General features: G+C 40.7%; 1 protein-coding gene across 2 annotated transcripts in view; it reads right to left on the bottom strand.

The window, feature by feature from the left end:
* Nucleotides 1-661: 661 nt before the first annotated feature.
* Nucleotides 662-18,635, bottom strand: part of ptpn6 (protein tyrosine phosphatase non-receptor type 6) — a 26,346-nt gene continuing 8,372 nt past the window's right edge. For both annotated transcript variants that reach the window (XM_027154686.2, XM_027154678.2), the window contains exons 5-16: nucleotides 13,323-13,503; nucleotides 9,874-9,990; nucleotides 9,324-9,455; nucleotides 8,383-8,479; nucleotides 8,214-8,293; nucleotides 7,985-8,131; nucleotides 7,626-7,757; nucleotides 7,315-7,469; nucleotides 3,893-3,960; nucleotides 3,300-3,451; nucleotides 2,956-3,026; nucleotides 662-988 (exon numbers count right to left, since the gene is read on the bottom strand). In XM_027154686.2, the coding sequence (XP_027010487.1) occupies nucleotides 886-988; nucleotides 2,956-3,026; nucleotides 3,300-3,451; nucleotides 3,893-3,960; nucleotides 7,315-7,469; nucleotides 7,626-7,757; nucleotides 7,985-8,131; nucleotides 8,214-8,293; nucleotides 8,383-8,479; nucleotides 9,324-9,455; nucleotides 9,874-9,990; nucleotides 13,323-13,503 (1,435 nt within the window). In that variant the 3' untranslated portion in view covers nucleotides 662-885. The remainder of the gene's footprint in view (nucleotides 989-2,955; nucleotides 3,027-3,299; nucleotides 3,452-3,892; nucleotides 3,961-7,314; nucleotides 7,470-7,625; nucleotides 7,758-7,984; nucleotides 8,132-8,213; nucleotides 8,294-8,382; nucleotides 8,480-9,323; nucleotides 9,456-9,873; nucleotides 9,991-13,322; nucleotides 13,504-18,635) is intronic.

Here is an 18,635-nt window from a genome sequence, read left to right as displayed (position 1 = left end):
ATGTGGGATGTGGTAGCTCAGTGGTTGCTAGGGTGTTCGACTATTGGTTCGAATCCCAGGTCCACCAAGTTGCTACTGCAGGGCCCCTGAGCAAGGTCCTTAACCCTCAATTGCTCAGGTGTATAAATTGAAATGTAAGTCACTCTGGATAAGAGTGTCTGCTAAATGCTGTAAATGTAAACACTCACATCTCAACACTCACAATTAAACACATATCTCAATATTCGCAACTAAACACTCATCTCAACACTCACAACTAAACACTGACATCTAAACACACATCTCAACACTCACAACTAAACAATCACAACAAACACTCACATCCATATACACAACTGAACACTCACAATTAAACACTCGCATTTAAACACTCACATCTAGACACACAAGTGTGGGCCAGGTGGATGAGGTGGCGTGTCTTGGAACTTCGAACTATCAGGAGGTTGCATGGTCATACATCTAAAACACCCACATCTGAGTCTCCTGTTAGTTTGTGTGTTCATTATAACTCAATTTCTTTTCATTTAATGGTAAAGTGTGTGTGTGTTGAACATCTCAGTTCTTCATATAGAATCAATACTAGACTGAGATGTTCAACACACACACACACACACACACACACACACACACACACACACACACACACACACACACACACACATTTTTAATTTGAGAGAAAAACACTTTATTGTAAAAGCATTTGTATTACAATCACAGTTTACAAAATAATTACTAAGTAAATTATGAATTATTTTTCTCTGTTAAATCTGACATAGTAACTTGAACAATAATAATAATAATAATAATAATAATAATAATAATAATAATAATAATAATAATAATAATGAGAACACGGTGAGAGCCTCATCGTTATTCCACTCAGTCTTATCGTTTCCTCACAGAGCCACTCTTCTTCTCCTCTGATTTCTGCTTTTTCACGTCTTTCTTCCCCTTTGCTCCCAGATTCTCATATACATCCTCTTTATTCCTGCAACACAGATGTTATCATCATCATCATCATCATCATCATCATCATACTGTAGGTCTGTGAAGGGTTTGTTTTTGTTAGGATTTTTACCTTCCTCCTTAATTTTCTATTAATTTCTATTAATTTAGTTTTAGTGTGGTCAGAATTTATTAGTGTTGTTCAGTGTTCATAGTGTTTATTATTGTTATTCCATGTTTATAAGTGTTGTTCAGTGTTCATAGTGTTTATTCATGCTGGTCAGTGTTCATTATTGTTTATTAGGGCTGGACAGTCTTCATTTGTGTTTTAGTGTGGTCAGTGTTTATTAGTGTGGTCAGTGTTTATTAGTGTCTGTCAGTGTTCATAGTGTTCATTAGTGTTGGTCAGTGTTTATTACTGTTAGACAGTGTTTATAAGTGTTGGTCAGTGTTCATATTGTTTATTAGTACTGGTCAGTCTTCATTTTTGTTATAGCGTGGTCAGTGTTTTTTTAGTGTGGCCAGTGTTCATAGTGTTGGTCATTGTTTATAGAGTTCATTAGTGTTGGTCAGTGTTTATTAGTGTTGGTCACTGTTCATAGTGTGTATTAGTCTTGGTCAGTGTTTATAGTGTTTATTAGAGTTTGTCAATGTTTATTAGTGTTGGTCAGTGTTCACAGTGTTTTTTTAGTCTTGGTCAGTGTTTATAGTGTTCATTAGAGTTGGTCAATGTTTATTAGTGTTGGTCAGTGCTGTTGGCTTATTGTGCAGATGTTAAGGCTGTAAACGTTACTGTTTGGACTAGAAGATGATTGTACTGCAGATAAAAAATGTTATTTATTTTTCCTCTGACCCAGTGACCGTATACTTCCACCTACTGAGTGTGTGTATGATGTGAAATGTCAGTTAAAATGTCACTTAATTTTTCAGTTGAGATTTAAAACAGCATGGGAAGATATTTATTTCTTGTGTGCTTTAACTCTCTTTATTTGAATATATTGTCTTCTGGTAAGGTAGGATTCTGACTTTTGTGTACTATCTGCTTTAAACTCGCTTTGTTCTAGAGTAGTGTGATTTAAATGTTGTTATATTCTATAGCATTGTTCATCTTATATTGTTGGTCTTTGCTTATTTGTTCTCTTGGCTTATAAATCAGGAGTAGTTTGTCTCCCTTAAGGTGTGAATTGTGGGCAGGGCTTTACTCATTTGACTTGAAGGTTCTCCACTACAGACACTACAGATGTCTAAGTATTCCTCTTACCCTTTTTCTGTAGCTTATTGAGCTTCCTGTTCTGGGAACTTTTCTGTAGCTCTCTAGTGAACCAGAGTTCATACATTCAATGATAGAGATTTAAGCACGTTGTACCTCTACCACTTTTTTTTGCTTTGTCTGCCAAATGCTGTAAAGGTAAATGTAAATACTACAAATATTATGATGACCACAAATATTACAAACATGCAGCTCAGTTCAAAAGGTTACACCACTTTAGGAGAAAATAAGGGAGACCGCTGATTTACAGCAGTAAGACATTGGGTATGATTAATTTCACAGCCATACCTTAATGATCCTGTTCATGTCATGAGGCTGTAATCTTTTGTACATAGCTGTTATGAATGTATGAAACTTTATTGAGACTAGAAGCTGATGAGAACTCTGTGAAACTGTGTGTTTTAGTATACAGAACAGAGCTGTTACTTAAAACAAACTGGAGTCAATGGTCAGAGGTCATTGATTTTGAAACATTTTTATCTACTATACACACACACACAAGCTCAGTGAGAAATGAGTGCAATTTAATCCTTTCTAATCCAGTTACCCACAATGCACTTTCTAACCACTAATTAGCCCACCAGCTAGCAGAAATTCTAAGAACATAGACCACTAATCAATCTCTGTCTCTCTCTCTCACACTCAGTGGGACATTGAACTGTCAGATAACTGTGTGTGTGTGTATATGTGTGTGTGCCTGCATTTGGAACCATCCCCTCCCCTGCTCCCCTGTCACTTACTTGGATACTTTACGAGAAGCTTTAACATGTTTGGGTTGCAGAGACAGGTTTCCATACTCTGTCTCTGTGGCCTGAGAACACACACACACACACACACACAAATGATGAACACAATTCTTTACTCCTATAAAGTGCTGAAATGGACTTCACAAGACCCTGAAAGTGCTAGAACATGAACATGAATCTAATGAGAGTCACACTGTTTTATAATGTTTTGTACAGATAATAGTGTTCCATTTGAGAGAGTGTTTATATTGTTTATTCAACCATTCCCTTTTCCCTCTACATCCCTCCCTCTATCCCTCCATCACCCAACCATATCTCCCTCCCTCGCTCCTCCTCACCATTCTAGCATGTTGTATGTCTTTCTGAGATTCGATGTACTTCAGCATGGCGAGGTAAATGAACCGGTACTGTGCCTCCGTCTGTACCATGCCCGACCTCTGCTCTCTCACCATCTGAATACACTTCTGTATGTCGATATCGCAGTCCACACCTGTACACACACACACACACACACACACACACACACACACACACACACACACACACACACACACACACACACACAGAGTGAGCTCACTCTGAATCTCTGTCATGTCTGTAATATTAGTGTGAACTCTGTCTCTTCCACAACACTCCAGAGGACTTAGACAAAACACTTTTCTCACTATAGGTAGTTTATATTAAATTACTTCTTCTCAGATTAACACAACTGTTTATTATTATTATTTACAGTGTTTATCTAACCAAGTACATTAACTGAGAGAGGGAGACAGAGCCAGAGACAGACGGATTGATTGAGACAAGAGAGAGACAGGCAAGAGATAGACAGACAGAGAGAGAGACAGACAAGAGATAGACAGAGTGAGACAGAGTGAGAGATAGACAGTCAGAGAGTGAGAAGAGTGAGAGACAGACAGATAGACTGTTCCACCTTTATTGTCGATTGTCTCTATCAGCATGTCGATGACAATAATGGTTCCCGTTCTCCCGATTCCAGCACTAAAAATAATTTAAAAAAATCAATATGCACATTATTATTATTATTATTACTATTATTATTATTATATTTCTGTTATTAGTAGTATGTTTGCAGTTGCAGTTAAATGATTGCTGAAAGTATCTTAGCACATCTTTTTCCTCCACCTGAAGGATTTTGTGTCTAGTTCTTTTATGCATAATCAATGCCTGACATTCATATGTAACGTCTGATGTTCCTGTTTCCCACCTGTAATTAACATATCGTCGCTGTCGGGCGGAAACCTCCTATGTCCAAATTTTGTCAATTTCATATTTTTTCACATACCGATGCTATTGGTCAGTCCCCACGTAGGTCTGTTTATTTTTTTTAAGTTATTAACCAATCTAAAGTCTTGAAAATAGCTTGAGTGCAAATGTTTTAACTCGATTGGACACATCAACTGTCCACCTCTTCTTCACTCTGCGGGACAGCTTCGCGGCATATTTCTCCCCAAGAAGAGTCGCAACGAATCAACACGTCTTCTGAGGTAAATGTCTTCAAAACACTGGGCTCAAAAACAATCCACTGCAACGCGGACTAAACCTTGTGCATTGCAGATAAGATACGGCATTTTTTTAATGTCCTGAAAAATAATGATTTTGGAGATACTAGGATTCCGTCTGACAACGACGATATAACTGTAAAGGGGGAACCAAATGGCCGATTACCCCTTCTGCTGACCTCGGGTCAATCTGACCCGTCTGGAAAGTTTAATGTGTCATAACTTGGGTTTCGTTCCACATAGTTGCCTGAAATTTTCCAGGATTGTTCCAAATTATGAACTTTGCAAGTAAAATTAATTTTGTCTATTTTTGTTGAACTTATGTGTTCATAAAATAAATACAAATACACACACACACACACACACACACACACACACACACACACACACACACACACACACACAGGGCATTGCATTTTATTAGGCCTCCAGAAAAAAAAAGGCTACATATTTGTAAATTCTAAGTGAAGTGACTAAGTGAGTCTAAGTATGGTGAACCATACTCAGAATTCGTTCTCTGCATTTGACCCATCCAAAGTGCATACACACAGCAGTGAACACACACACCGTGAACACACACCCGGAGCAGTGGGCAGCCATTTATGCTGCGGCGCCCGGGGAGCAGTTGGGGGGTTCGGTGCCTTGCTCAAGGGCACCTCGATCGTGGCCGGCCCCACAACCCACTCGAACCCACAACCTTAGGATTACGAGTCAGACTCTCTAACCATTAGGCCACGACTTGCCCCACATTTATTTATTTATTTTCTTTATTTATTCTTTTTTAATTCTAAGTAATTCTAAGTAAATATTTCACACTTTTGATATACCTTTGCCTAGCAACGGGCAAAATATGATCTACCGAAATGATGCTACACACACACACACACACACACAACCATTGGGCATTGCATTTCATTAGGCCTCCAGAAAAAAACAAAAGCCTACTCATTTGTAAAGATTTCACACTTGTTGTATGCATTTGTCCAGCTGGGGGCAAAATCTTCTCTACCAACAAACTTCACACACACAGACAGACACACAAGCATTGGGCATTGCATTTCATTAGGCCTCCAAAAAATATTTCACACTTGTTATATGCATTTGTCCAGCTGGGGGCAATATCTTCTCTTCTGTGTGTGTGTGTGTGTGTGTGTGTGTGTGTGTGTGTGTGTGTGTGTGTGTGTGTAATGTGATCAGATGACATCTAATGGGCAAAATAGACATTACAAGTACAAAATGTTCACAAATGTAAGCTGATCACACAGAATGGTGATAATTGTATAATTTTTTATTTATAAGCATTCAAGTCGCCCGATGACGGTATGGCGGAATGATGGTAGGCACAGGCTCCCTGTGACCCGAGGTAGTTCGGATAAGCGGTAGAAAATGAGTGAGAGTGAGTGAGCATTCAAGTCAATTTGGCCTGGAAGAAAACTGTTTTTTTTTTTCTGACATTAAAAATGATCAAAATGGTTTCAAAACAATCCCCTGGCTTTGAAATATACCAGCCTGTAATTGTGCATCAACTTTTGTGCCTCTATAGTGAAAATAATAAAAAATTTCTGTTTTGTTTTGTTTTTTACTAGAACATTAGTCATTTTTGTATATTAATGAGGTTTATTATACCAAATATTACAATAAAATTTGCAAAATATATGTTAATATGTTGGAAACAAGTTAGACTAAAAAGGTGAAAAAAAGGCTACCATATATACTTCATTTTTATAAGCAGTCAAAACAGACTAGGTCAACTTGACTCAGCACTCCTAATTTGCATAGGAATGCAGACGAGGTCTGCAGAAGGGTTACATTGTGCTTGTGCCCCACTCATAGTTAACATAATGGCCTGTCTGTAAAGCAAATCAACTGATCAATACACAGGATGGCCCTTCTGTCCTGTCCAGTGTAAGTTCTCCAGTAGGAGGTCCTAACTGTATTGTTTGAAGGCCATTTTTTACCAGGTATAAAGTCTGGTCACACAGACAGTACCTTTGGGTTAATTTCCAGAAGACTGCTATGCTACACGAACATCTTCAGTAAACACTTTTCCCCTGAACTTGGTCCAGCTAACTTTTCTTTTACGTATTAGAAGCATTTCAGTATGTTGGCGAGCCACCCATGGACCGTGGAGCCAAATTCAAGGAAAATTTAACACACCCCTTATGTAATGAGTATAAATATCCTTCTATCTTGCACTGTGAATAGTTTTCTTAATCTTCTGCTTCTCTTCCTTCTCTGACTCTCTTCTCATTCTGCTCTTCCCAGTGTCTCCATTCAGACAGGTTAATTGCATATCTGAATTTTCTAAGAAATGGATTTTGTGTAACTGGACACCTGATTCAATCCATGGTTCCGCTTATGAGCTATCTAATTCATTTTCATCTCAATAGTGATGTTTTGGGTGAAAACATCACTATTGATTTGCAGGAAACATCATGTCCACCAAGTCCTCATGCCACCCATGTCACCATGTCATCATGTCTACCAGGCTGTGGTAGCCTAGCGGTTAAGGTGTTGGACTACCAATCAGAAGATTGTGAGTTTCCTTGTGAGTTTGTGAGATGTGAATCCCAGGTCCACCAGGCTGCTATTGCCAGGCCCCTGAGCAAGGCCCACAATTGCTTACTTGTATAAAAAAATGAGATAAAAATGTCGCTCTGGATAAGGGCGTCTGCTAAATGCTGGAAATCCACCAAGTGTCCATGTTCACCAATTCCAAAATGTCTCTTTGTCCACAATGTCACCTTGTCTACCATATCCACCATGTCCACCATACCACCATGTTGTCATACATGTGAATGTATCCCAGGTGGTGCAGTGGGGTGTGCCTTACCTGCAGTGGACAATCATGGGCCCAGGATTAGAAAATTCCTGCTGCTTGCTGTTGACCTGTGCAAGAAAACCAAGAACTTTGTCTGGCTCCTCAGGAACACCGTGATCTGGCCAGCTCAGGTACTGAAAGTGCCAGATCTCTCTTGGCATCTCATTCTAAAAAACACAAAATAAACAAACAAGTTGTGTGTTGTGTTATGTTGTGTTGTATGATGTGTGGTGTGGTGGTGTGTTCTGTGGTGTTAAGTGGTGTTGTATTGTATGATGGGTGGTGTTGGGTCGTATTTTGCCAGATTAAATCTCTGAGTGTACCCCGTTGATCGATGTGACCTCCATCACTCTGACTTTGTAGTCTCCTGCTTCTCTCTCAGACAGTGACGTCACAAAATAATTTCCAAACTCCTTGGTCTCGTCACTGCCAGGCCAATATGGAACACACTTATTCTGTAACAGAAACAGTACAAAAGGACATCAGTACTGGGTCCCAAATCATACCCTCACTTTTCCCTCACATTATTCAGTGTTCATATTTCAGCATCCACTATTTTTCCAAAACATTAGACTGATGAACACCGACACTGGTGTTTGGGACATGACCTTTATTTTTCAGATCATTTGAAGTTATCATCAAGGTGGAATAAAACAACTGGCTTTTTATCCACAATACAGACCCGTCCTTTCTCGACCTCCTTCGTCGTCATGATGATGACCCGTGTCTCCTCCTGCCACACCATTTGCCAGAAATCATTGACGGTTGTTGCAAGACAGCCTTGACACGCAATGTAGACTTTAGGAGGACAGCTTTCACACATCCTATTCTACAGAGATGCAGACGAACAGGCTTATTAAATGTAAAATTATGCTTACTCTTGTGTTTGTATGACATTGTTTGATAAATACCTTCACATAATTGCCGTTAATATAATCAGAACCAACAACATTGGGGTCTCTGTCCTGCAGTATCACTCTGGTTTCATCAACTGAAGGGAAAGTGAGAAAAATAATGTAGTTCAAAGTGTAAGACATGCTTAAATATCTGTAGAAGTTTATAAAGCTGGGTTTGTCTCACAAGGCAGGATGTTTTTGTATCTGTTTTTGCTTTTGTTCTCCGGACGCATGCCTTCATCCCTGCTCTTCTTCATTTTGGTGTCGATCTTCTGCAGAGCCTGCACAGAAACCCACCAATAAGAACAGACCAAACATGCAAAGAAGGAACAATTTATACAGAACAGAACTGCAGAAAAATGGTCCATCAAATCCATGCAGGTACTTACCAATAACTAAGTGATTTAACACACACACCCATACACACACACAGGCATATACGCAGAGACACACACAAGCATACATAGATAGACACACATAAACAGACACACAGAGACACAGACAGACACCCACACACACACATAGAGACACACAGACAGAAAGAAAGACAGACACATACACACAGATACACAGACACACATATGCACACACACACACACACACACACACACACACACACACAAAGACAATGTCCCAAATCACCAATTCGTTCGCTATTCTCTACTGAGGAAGGAATAATAGCAGCTCTTGAAATACATAAATATGATAATCATTCCTAAATCTTTAATCCTAGTCTAGTTACCAAATCCTAAATCCCAGTCTAGTATATTCCCCATGTCTGACATCTAGCCAAAGACCAATAAATCCCCAAAACCTGAAGAATAGTTAAACACAGAGTCTGTAGACTCATTAAGATCCAAAGCACATAAAATGTAATCCTTAAAGCTCTCAGACTAAACAATCCTGAAAGTCTAAAACCTAACCAAACCCTGAAGATGAAAATTAATGGTGAAAACCAAACATACATACCTAGTTGGCCAAACATCAGTATGGAGAGTTTAGTCAGAACAAACCGGATGTTTAAAAAAGTGGTCCATCATGACAGACAGGACTGTGTCATTACAGTTCCCTTTAGAATAACCAATAAAACTAAACTAGACTCGGTGATAAAAAGTGGACACTTACATCAAACTCCTCCCAGAATCCAGCTTTGATCTTTTTGTCTCCTCCTTCTTCGTTCTGTGGCTCGATGGACTTGTCCAGCTGCTTCACCCTGTGGTCAATCGCTGACGCAGTCACTCTGGTGGAGAAATACGGCTGAGAGACACAGAGACAGACAGAAGCACTCAACATTTTAATTCACAGAATTGCAGTATACTATATAATCACTGTAGGTGTGGCTGTGGGTGTGGTGGTGGGTGGGGCTGTGGATGGGGCCAGAGTACAGAATGTTTTATCACTCATTATAACACTGCATTATAAAATGACTGCATACAAAGATTTTTTCAGGATTCTGATTGTCAGGTTGAGTTAGACCTAGAGGGTAAGTTACACAAGAAGTGTGTTAATTAGTTTGTGTGTGTGTGTGTGTGTGTGTGTGTGTGTGTGTGTGTGTGTGTGTGTGTGTGTGTGTGTGTGTGTGTGTGTGTGTGTGTGTGTGTGTGTGTGTGTGTGTGTGTGTGTGTGTTTCTCTTATAGCTGATATGTCTAGCAGAACTCTGTAAAGATCTCTCACCTGTTTCAGGTAAACCTTGGTTCCGGTCACTTCCTCAATTGGTGTTTTTTTGTAAAACTCCACAAACTCAGACAGTGTCTCAAACACCTCTTTCCCCCCCACAGTGTAGCCATTATTCTGAAATGAATAACAAACAGTGATAAAAAAAAAAATAATACACCACAGAGTTTCAAGGTTTATAGCAACCACACTGCTAGTTAGTATATGCAGCATCGTCAATCAGGGCTAATCCCCAAAGGCTAGCTTGGTACAGAGGACTGGCTTATATTCAGGGCTCTCATGTTTTGATGGCAGGCAAGCGTGGACCCCCTCCACCCCACAAAAGTCGATATTGCACAGCCAATATCACTGAATATTCCACTAAGTTTTATTATTATAATTACGCTACGTTTATATGGATATTATATTGTAGACCGGGCATCACCAAATGGCGGACCGCGGTCCGGATCCGGACCGAGTGACATTGTGACACCGAAATCTGTGACCTATCGTATGTTGTGACCTTAGAGGGCGATGTTGTTAAAATGGTTCGTCTATAGATGTTCGCTTCGTAAACAGAGTAAATGCAAAATCTTGCGTAAATCTTTGTTGCGAGAACGCGCCAAGCGCTGTGCACGTTACATTCAACGCGCGTGCCGTCGTGCTGCAAAGAAACAGTTGCATGCGCATTGAACTAAAGACTCATTTACAGTACTTAAAAAAACAAATGCTTTTGCATTCTCTGTTTTCATGACTGCTTTTTTTTAGTATATATAGTATAGTATTTAGTATATTTAGTATAGTATATCCTGAAAAGGATTTGGGTCTCATGTCAACAGAAACAAACTTACAGCACGGTCACCAAATATGATAAGGCATTACAGGTTATCAGAATCCGTTACCTCCCTCTATTTCAGGATATACTATAGTATAGTAGTGTTAGGCATCACCAGAGTGAATATGGAGAACATTCAATTCATTGCATGTGAAATAGAGGGAGGTAACGGATTCTGATCACCTGTAATGCCTTTTCATATTTTGTGACCGAGCTGTAAGTTTGTTTCTGTTGACATGAGACCCAAATCCTTTTCAGGATATACTATAGAGGGTGTTAGGCATCCCCAGAGTGAATTTGGAGAACAATAACGAATTCCAGTATTTTATTCTGCACTTTATTACCGAATAACAATAATTCAAATGTTTTAACACTTGTTTAATTCAAATTTGGAATAATAATAATAATAATAATAATCTTATTGTTGTTATATATTTCATTTATATAATTAATTATTTAATTATAATTAATATATATAATTAACAGCCTAAAGCATCAGCATCTGACTACATTTTTTTTTAGCCTTAATTAATAAATGACCTTTAGGGTAGTTAAAAAAAAAAGCAGTCGTGAAAACAGAGAATGCAAAAGCATTTGAATAGCTTTGTTTTTTTAAGTACTGTAAATGAGTCTTTAGTTCAATGCGCATGCAACTGTTTCTTTGCAGCACGAAGGCACGCGCGTTGAATGTAACGTGCACAGCGCTAAGACGAACTATTTTAAGCTGCATTTTAGCAACAGCGCCCTCTAAGGTCACAACATACGATAGGTCACAGATTTCGGTGTCACAACGGGTCTGCCCGGACCCGTTAAAATTCTAATATTATCGTATTAAGCATCTCCCTATTATAATCTTATATTATAATCTTATTATATATTATAAGATTATACAAGCTCTTTGATATTAGTAAAAAGATAAATCTTTCGTTCGTGCGCAGTTAATCTAGTTACGACAGGAGTGTCATCAAAAGCCAAGCCAAAAACAGATTGTTTCTGTTCCATGCTCCAGAGCAGAAGGTGGCAGTAATGCACCTAATTACGCTGGCAGGACAATTAGAATTCAAACTGCTGGCAGGACAGTTACATGTCCATTTCTCTCACTAGGAACAGAAGATGGAAAGGGAGTAAGGAGAGGTGGAAAGGAGAGAGGAAAAAGGGAGCTGCTCAAAGCTCTGCACTTTTCTTTTATTCAGTAAATTCTGCCCTGTTCTATTTCACTTGAAATGTTCTTTTGCCTAAGGTTCCTGTGTTATTAATGTAGTTAATGTTTAAAAAAAAAGGTGCAGCTCAAAAGTCTTTTGTTTAATTTTTTTTCTTAAAGATTAAAAGCACTTTTATTTTATTCAGAAGATTCTGAATGTTTTACATTACTTGAAGTATAGGCCCTAAGTTCAGGCTGCACAAAGCTGTGTTTGCACTTTTTATTTATTTTATTCAGAAGGAATTCAGTGTCTGTTGTCTGTTACTTGACATGTAGTAAAGACAACTACGGGATTGTTTTCCATTCAAGTGCCATACAAGTTCAGACTTTGAAAACACTTGAAATTTAACAATAAATTATATAGAAATGTATGTGCGTTATTGATTTTATTAACATGAGGGTACACTATTTTAAGTGACAATATAATATATACAAGATATTGAGTGACTAAAATATAAAAATCCTTATCATATATATATATATATCAAATATATTGTAATATATATATACACACCCTCCCCCCATCATTCACAGGTGATGCTTCACCGTTGCTTTGAAAAGTGTATTGCAAGAACTCTCTCTGAACTGCGCGCACACACACACACACACACACACACACACACACACACACACACACGTCCAGCTACAATAATGTATCATATTAATCTGAAACAGAAACCAAGAAAATTTGTCCCACGCACTGATTAAAACAATGATGATAACAATCACATGAAAAAAACGACTTAAATTCTGGACCTTTGGCAGTGAGGGGGGTTCGTTCAAACAACCCGAACCCCCCCTGACTACGGGCTTATTTTGGGCACTGCGGCATTTCAAATATATGATAAATAGTCAAAAAGATTTTCTGCGTGATAAATACAATGTGTGGCGGGAGAGCGTGGTAAAAGACCGAAATGCGTGACTGTCACTTTCAGTGCGTGACACTTGACAGCCCTGTGATATTATAGAGTAAAGTAGTTTGTCTGTGTGGTCAGACTCATGTTAGTTGTGTTAACAATCACAGAGAAGTGGAACTAGCTGATTTCTCCAAACAGTGCCCCCTTCAGGGAGAATTAAGAGCCACAATCATAATAATATCAGTATCAGTAGCAGCTAATCCACTGACTCAATCACTCTGTCTGTGTGTGTGTGTGTGTGTGTGTGTGTGTGTGTGTGTGTGTGTGTGTGTGTGTGTGTGTGTGTGTGTGTGTGTGTGAGAGAGTGAGTGATATGTGAGTGTTGTGTGAAGCAGTGATGTGTGGTTGTATTTAGATTACACTACTGCCGAAAAAGGTCATTTTAGTCTCAGTTTGTACAAAACCAATTATGTTCTCAATCAGATCCACACACACACACACACACACACACACACACACACACACACACACACACACACACACACACACACACACACACTGGGTGAGTGAGTCTTACATTGTAGAGGATCTTGATGTGAGACACTCTCTTGCCCTTAGTGTTCTTCTCATCAGTGAGAGCAGACAGGACGTAGTTCCCTGGATTGGACAGAGACTCACGCACCAGGAACACCCCCACTTCATCACGCTCACGCAAAAACTTCTCTGCATCTGGACCTGACAGGTGACCATGGTACCACCTACACACGCACACGCACACACACACACACACACACACACACACACACACACACACACACACACACACACACACACACACACACACAGAGAGATACAGGGTTTAAACTTTGTCATTTTGCTGTACATCATATTTATTTCTTAAAAGTAAAAAAGAAGACAGTAAATTGTATATGTTAACTGGGTATGCTACCATGGAAACAGGAAGCACCAGTGTCAGTAAACTGTTAGCGATGGTTCTAAAGCATGACATGAGCACGTTCAAATGAATGAATGAACCTAAACTCAACAGCAAACAGCAGCTAATAATGACATCTAAGCTAATATACAATCATGCAGGCTGGCGAGGTCTAAGACTGTTAGCAATGTAGCATTATTCCAGTAATATCACAGTAAGCAATGCTACACACTAATGTGTGTGTGTTTGAGAGAAAGAGAGAGAGAGAGAGAGAGAGAGAGAGAGAGATGTGTGTGTGTGTGTGTGTGTGTGTGTGTGTGTGTGTGTGTGTGTGTGTGTGTGTGTGTGTGTGTGTGTGAAGTGGTATTATTTCTGAATACACGTGTACTTATTTCTAACAAATTAGGTCAATGTAAACATGCTAAAACAGTCGTGCATGTGTGTGTGTGTGTGTGTGTGTGTGTGTGTGTGTGTGTGTGTGTGTGTGTGTGTGTGTGTGTGTGTGTGTGTGTGTGTGTGTGTGTGTGTGTGTGTGTGTGTGTGTGTGTGTGTGTGTTCAATTTAGCTTCAGTTCTCAGTTTCTACAGCTCTTCTTCCTGTACTGTGGTCGGAAAATTTTCCGATGACAGCTTGAGACATGAGTGTATTTTTAGCCATTCTCTTCCTCTTTAAGAAAAAAGTGCAGTAAATAACACACATGCACACACACACACACGCACACACACACACACTTTGTGCTGTGATGAGATGAGATTTGTTTCATTGCTAGCCCTTTTTCTAAGCTGTATTTCACGTTCTGGATCATGAGACTTTAGTCAAAGAGGTTCTATGTGGACGATGAAACCCTGAAAGAGGGGAAACCTTTCTAGACATCACCTGCAACTCGCTCCATCTGTTTGCTGCTAGGAAATTATTATTGATCTTCAGTGATTTGATTTTATTACTGTTTGCTTCTTTGAAACTAAACTGTAAATACAGCTAGGCTTTTTCATACAAAAAAACAGTGATCATTTCAGCTTGGATAAAAGTGCAGAGTGGAGGAGGAAGAGGAAGAAGAGGAGGAAGAGGAGGAGAGCTCTTTGTGTAAAATGTTTTAATTCATCTCTGTACCAGACATTGGAATCATATGTAAAACAGACAGAGAAGAACATTTGGCTAACTTGCTAACATTAAATGGCTATACTTAACTTAGCCTGTTTGCAAATGTCAGGTTAATCCAGCAACAAATCCAGTAACTAACATAATTCTCTCTAATAGTAAATATTGGTCATTTACAGGAAGTGTTAGTTCTAATTAATTGTTAAAACTCTCTGAGTGATGTTTTCAGGCAGAACAACACCAATTAAAATCATGGAACACTTTTAAATAATAAAAAAGACGTGTCCTTGAATTCATCAGTTAAAAACATTGCCTTTTTTGTACTTGATTAACTGTTAGCTTTGATATGAGTGAGATATTAAAGCCATGAACTCTCCTTTCACTTCAGTGGAGTTCCTGTAAGCGTGAGCTGTGACCTGACTGTTCATTAAGAGGACTGACAGAAGGACAGCATACTGCATTGTTGAACTACACACACACACAGAGCTGAACTACACACACACACAGAGTTGAACTACACGCACGCACAAAGCTGAACTACACACACACACAGAGTTGAACTACACGCACGCACAAAGCTGAACTACACACACACAGAGCTGAACTACACACACAGAGAGCTGAACTACACACACACACAGAGCTGAACTACACACACAGAGAGCTGAACTACACACACAGAGAGCTGAACTACACACACACACACACAGAGCTGAACTACACACACACAGAGCTGAACTACACACACACACACACAGAGCTGAACTACACACATACACACAGAGCTGAACTACACACACACACAGAGCTGAACTACACACACACACACAGAGCTGAACTACACACACAGAGAGCTGAACTACACACACACACACACAGAGCTGAACTATACATACACACAGAGCTGAACTACACACACAGAGAGCTGAACTACACACACACACACACACACAGAGCTGAACTATACATACACACAGAGCTGAACTACACACACACACACACACAGAGCTGAACTATACATACACACAGAGCTGAACTACACACACAGAGCTGAACTACACACACACACACACACACACACAGAGCTGAACTACACACACAGAGCTGAACTACACACACACACAGAGCTGAACTGCACACACACACAGAGCTGAACTACACACACACACACACACAGAGCTGAACTACACACACAGGGCTGAACTACACACACAGAGAGCTGAACTACACACACACAGAGCTGAACTACACACACACAGAGCTGAACTACACACACACAGAGAGCTGAACTACACACACACAGAGCTGAACTACACACACACAGAGCTGAACTACACACAAACACAGAGCTGAACCACACACACACACACACACACACACACACACAGAGCTGAACTACACACACACACAGAGCTGAACTGCACACACACAGAGAGCTGAACTACACACACACAGAGCTGAACTACACACACACAGAGAGCTGAACTACACACACACAGAGCTGAACTACACACAGAGAGCTGAACTACACACAAACACAGAGCTGAACTACACACACACACACACACACAGAGCTGAACTACACACACACAGAGCTGAACTACACACACACAGAGCTGAACTACACACACACAGAGCTGAACTACACACACACACAAAGATGAACTACATACACAGAGCTGAACTACATACACAGAGCTGAACTACACAAACACAGAGCTGAACTACACACACACACAGAGCTGAACTACACACACACAGAGCTGAACTACACACACACACAGAGCTGAACTACACACACAGAGCTGAACTACACACACACACAGAGCTGAACTACACACACACACAGAGCTGAACTACACACACACAGAGCTGAACTACACACACACAGAGAGCTGAACTACACACACACACACACAGAGCTGAACTACACACACACAGAGAGCTGAACTACACACACAGAGCTGAACTACACACACACAGAGCTGAACTACACACACACAGAGAGCTGAACTACACACACACAGAGATGAACTACACACACACACAGAGCTGAACTACACACACACAGAGCTGAACTACACACACACAGAGCTGAACTACACACACACAGAGCTGAACTACACACACACACACACACAGAGCTGAACTACACACACAGAGTTGAACTACATACACACACAGAGCTGAACTACACACACACACACACACAGAGCTGAACTACACACACAGAGTTGAACTACATACACACACACAGAGCTGAACTACACACAAACACAGAGCTGAACTACACACACACACACACACACACAGAGCTGAACTACACACACACAGAGCTGAACTACACACACACAGAGCTGAACTACACACACACAGAGCTGAACTACACACACACACAAAGATGAACTACATACACAGAGCTGAACTACATACACAGAGCTGAACTACACAAACACAGAGCTGAACTACACACACACACAGAGCTGAACTACACACACACAGAGCTGAACAACACACACACACAGAGCTGAACTACACACACAGAGCTGAACTACACACACACACAGAGCTGAACTACACACACACAGAGAGCTGAACTACACACACACACACACAGAGCTGAACTACACACACACAGAGAGCTGAACTACACACACAGAGCTGAACTACACACACACAGAGCTGAACTACACACACACAGAGCTGAACTACACACACACAGAGCTGAACTACACACACACACACAGAGCTGAACTACACACACACACAGAGCTGAACTACACACAAACACAGAGCTGAACTACACACACACAGAGCTGAACTACACACACACAGAGCTGAACCACACACACACACACACAGAGCTGAACTACACACACAGAGTTGAACTACATACACACACAGAGCTGAACTACACACACACACACACACACAGAGCTGAACTACACACACAGAGTTGAACTACATACACACACACAGAGCTGAACTACACACACACACAGAGCTGAACTACACATACACACACACACAGAGCTGAACTACACACACAGAGCTGAACTACACACACACAGAACTGAATTACACACACACACAGAGCTGAACTACACACACACACACACACAGAGCTGAACTACACACACAGAGCTGAACTACACACACAGAGTTGAACTACATACACACACACAGAGCTGAACTACACACACACACACACACAGAGCTGAACTACACACACAGAGTTGAACTACATACACACACACAGAGCTGAACTACATACACACACACAGAACTGAACTACACACACACACACACACACACACACACACAGCCAGACTCGACACACACGCGGCCAGACTCGACACACACAGCCAGACTCAACACACACAGCCAGACTCAACACACACAGCCAGACTCTCCACCCTCACACACGGCCAGACTCGACACACACACGGCCAGACTCAACACACACAGCCAGATTCGACACACACAGCCAGACTCGACACACACAGCCAGACTCAACACACACAGCCAGACTCAACACACACAGCCAGATTCGACACACACAGCCAGACTCAACACACACAGCCAGACTCAACACACACAGCCAGACTCAACACACACAGCCAGACTCAACACACACAGCCAGACTCAACACACACAGCCAGATTCGACACACACAGCCAGACTCAACACACACAGCCAGACTCAACACACACAGCCAGACTCAACACACACAGCCAGACTCTCCACCCTCACACACGGCCAGACTCTCCACCCTCACACACGGTCAGACTCGACACACACAGCCAGACTCGACACACACAACCAGACTCGACACACACAGCCAGACTCAACACACAC

This window comes from Tachysurus fulvidraco, chromosome 3, assembly GCF_022655615.1.
Source record: "Tachysurus fulvidraco isolate hzauxx_2018 chromosome 3, HZAU_PFXX_2.0, whole genome shotgun sequence".
NCBI lineage: Eukaryota > Metazoa > Chordata > Actinopteri > Siluriformes > Bagridae > Tachysurus > Tachysurus fulvidraco.
Note: the sequence above shows the minus strand (reverse complement) of the source record. Positions and strands in the feature narration are given on the sequence as shown.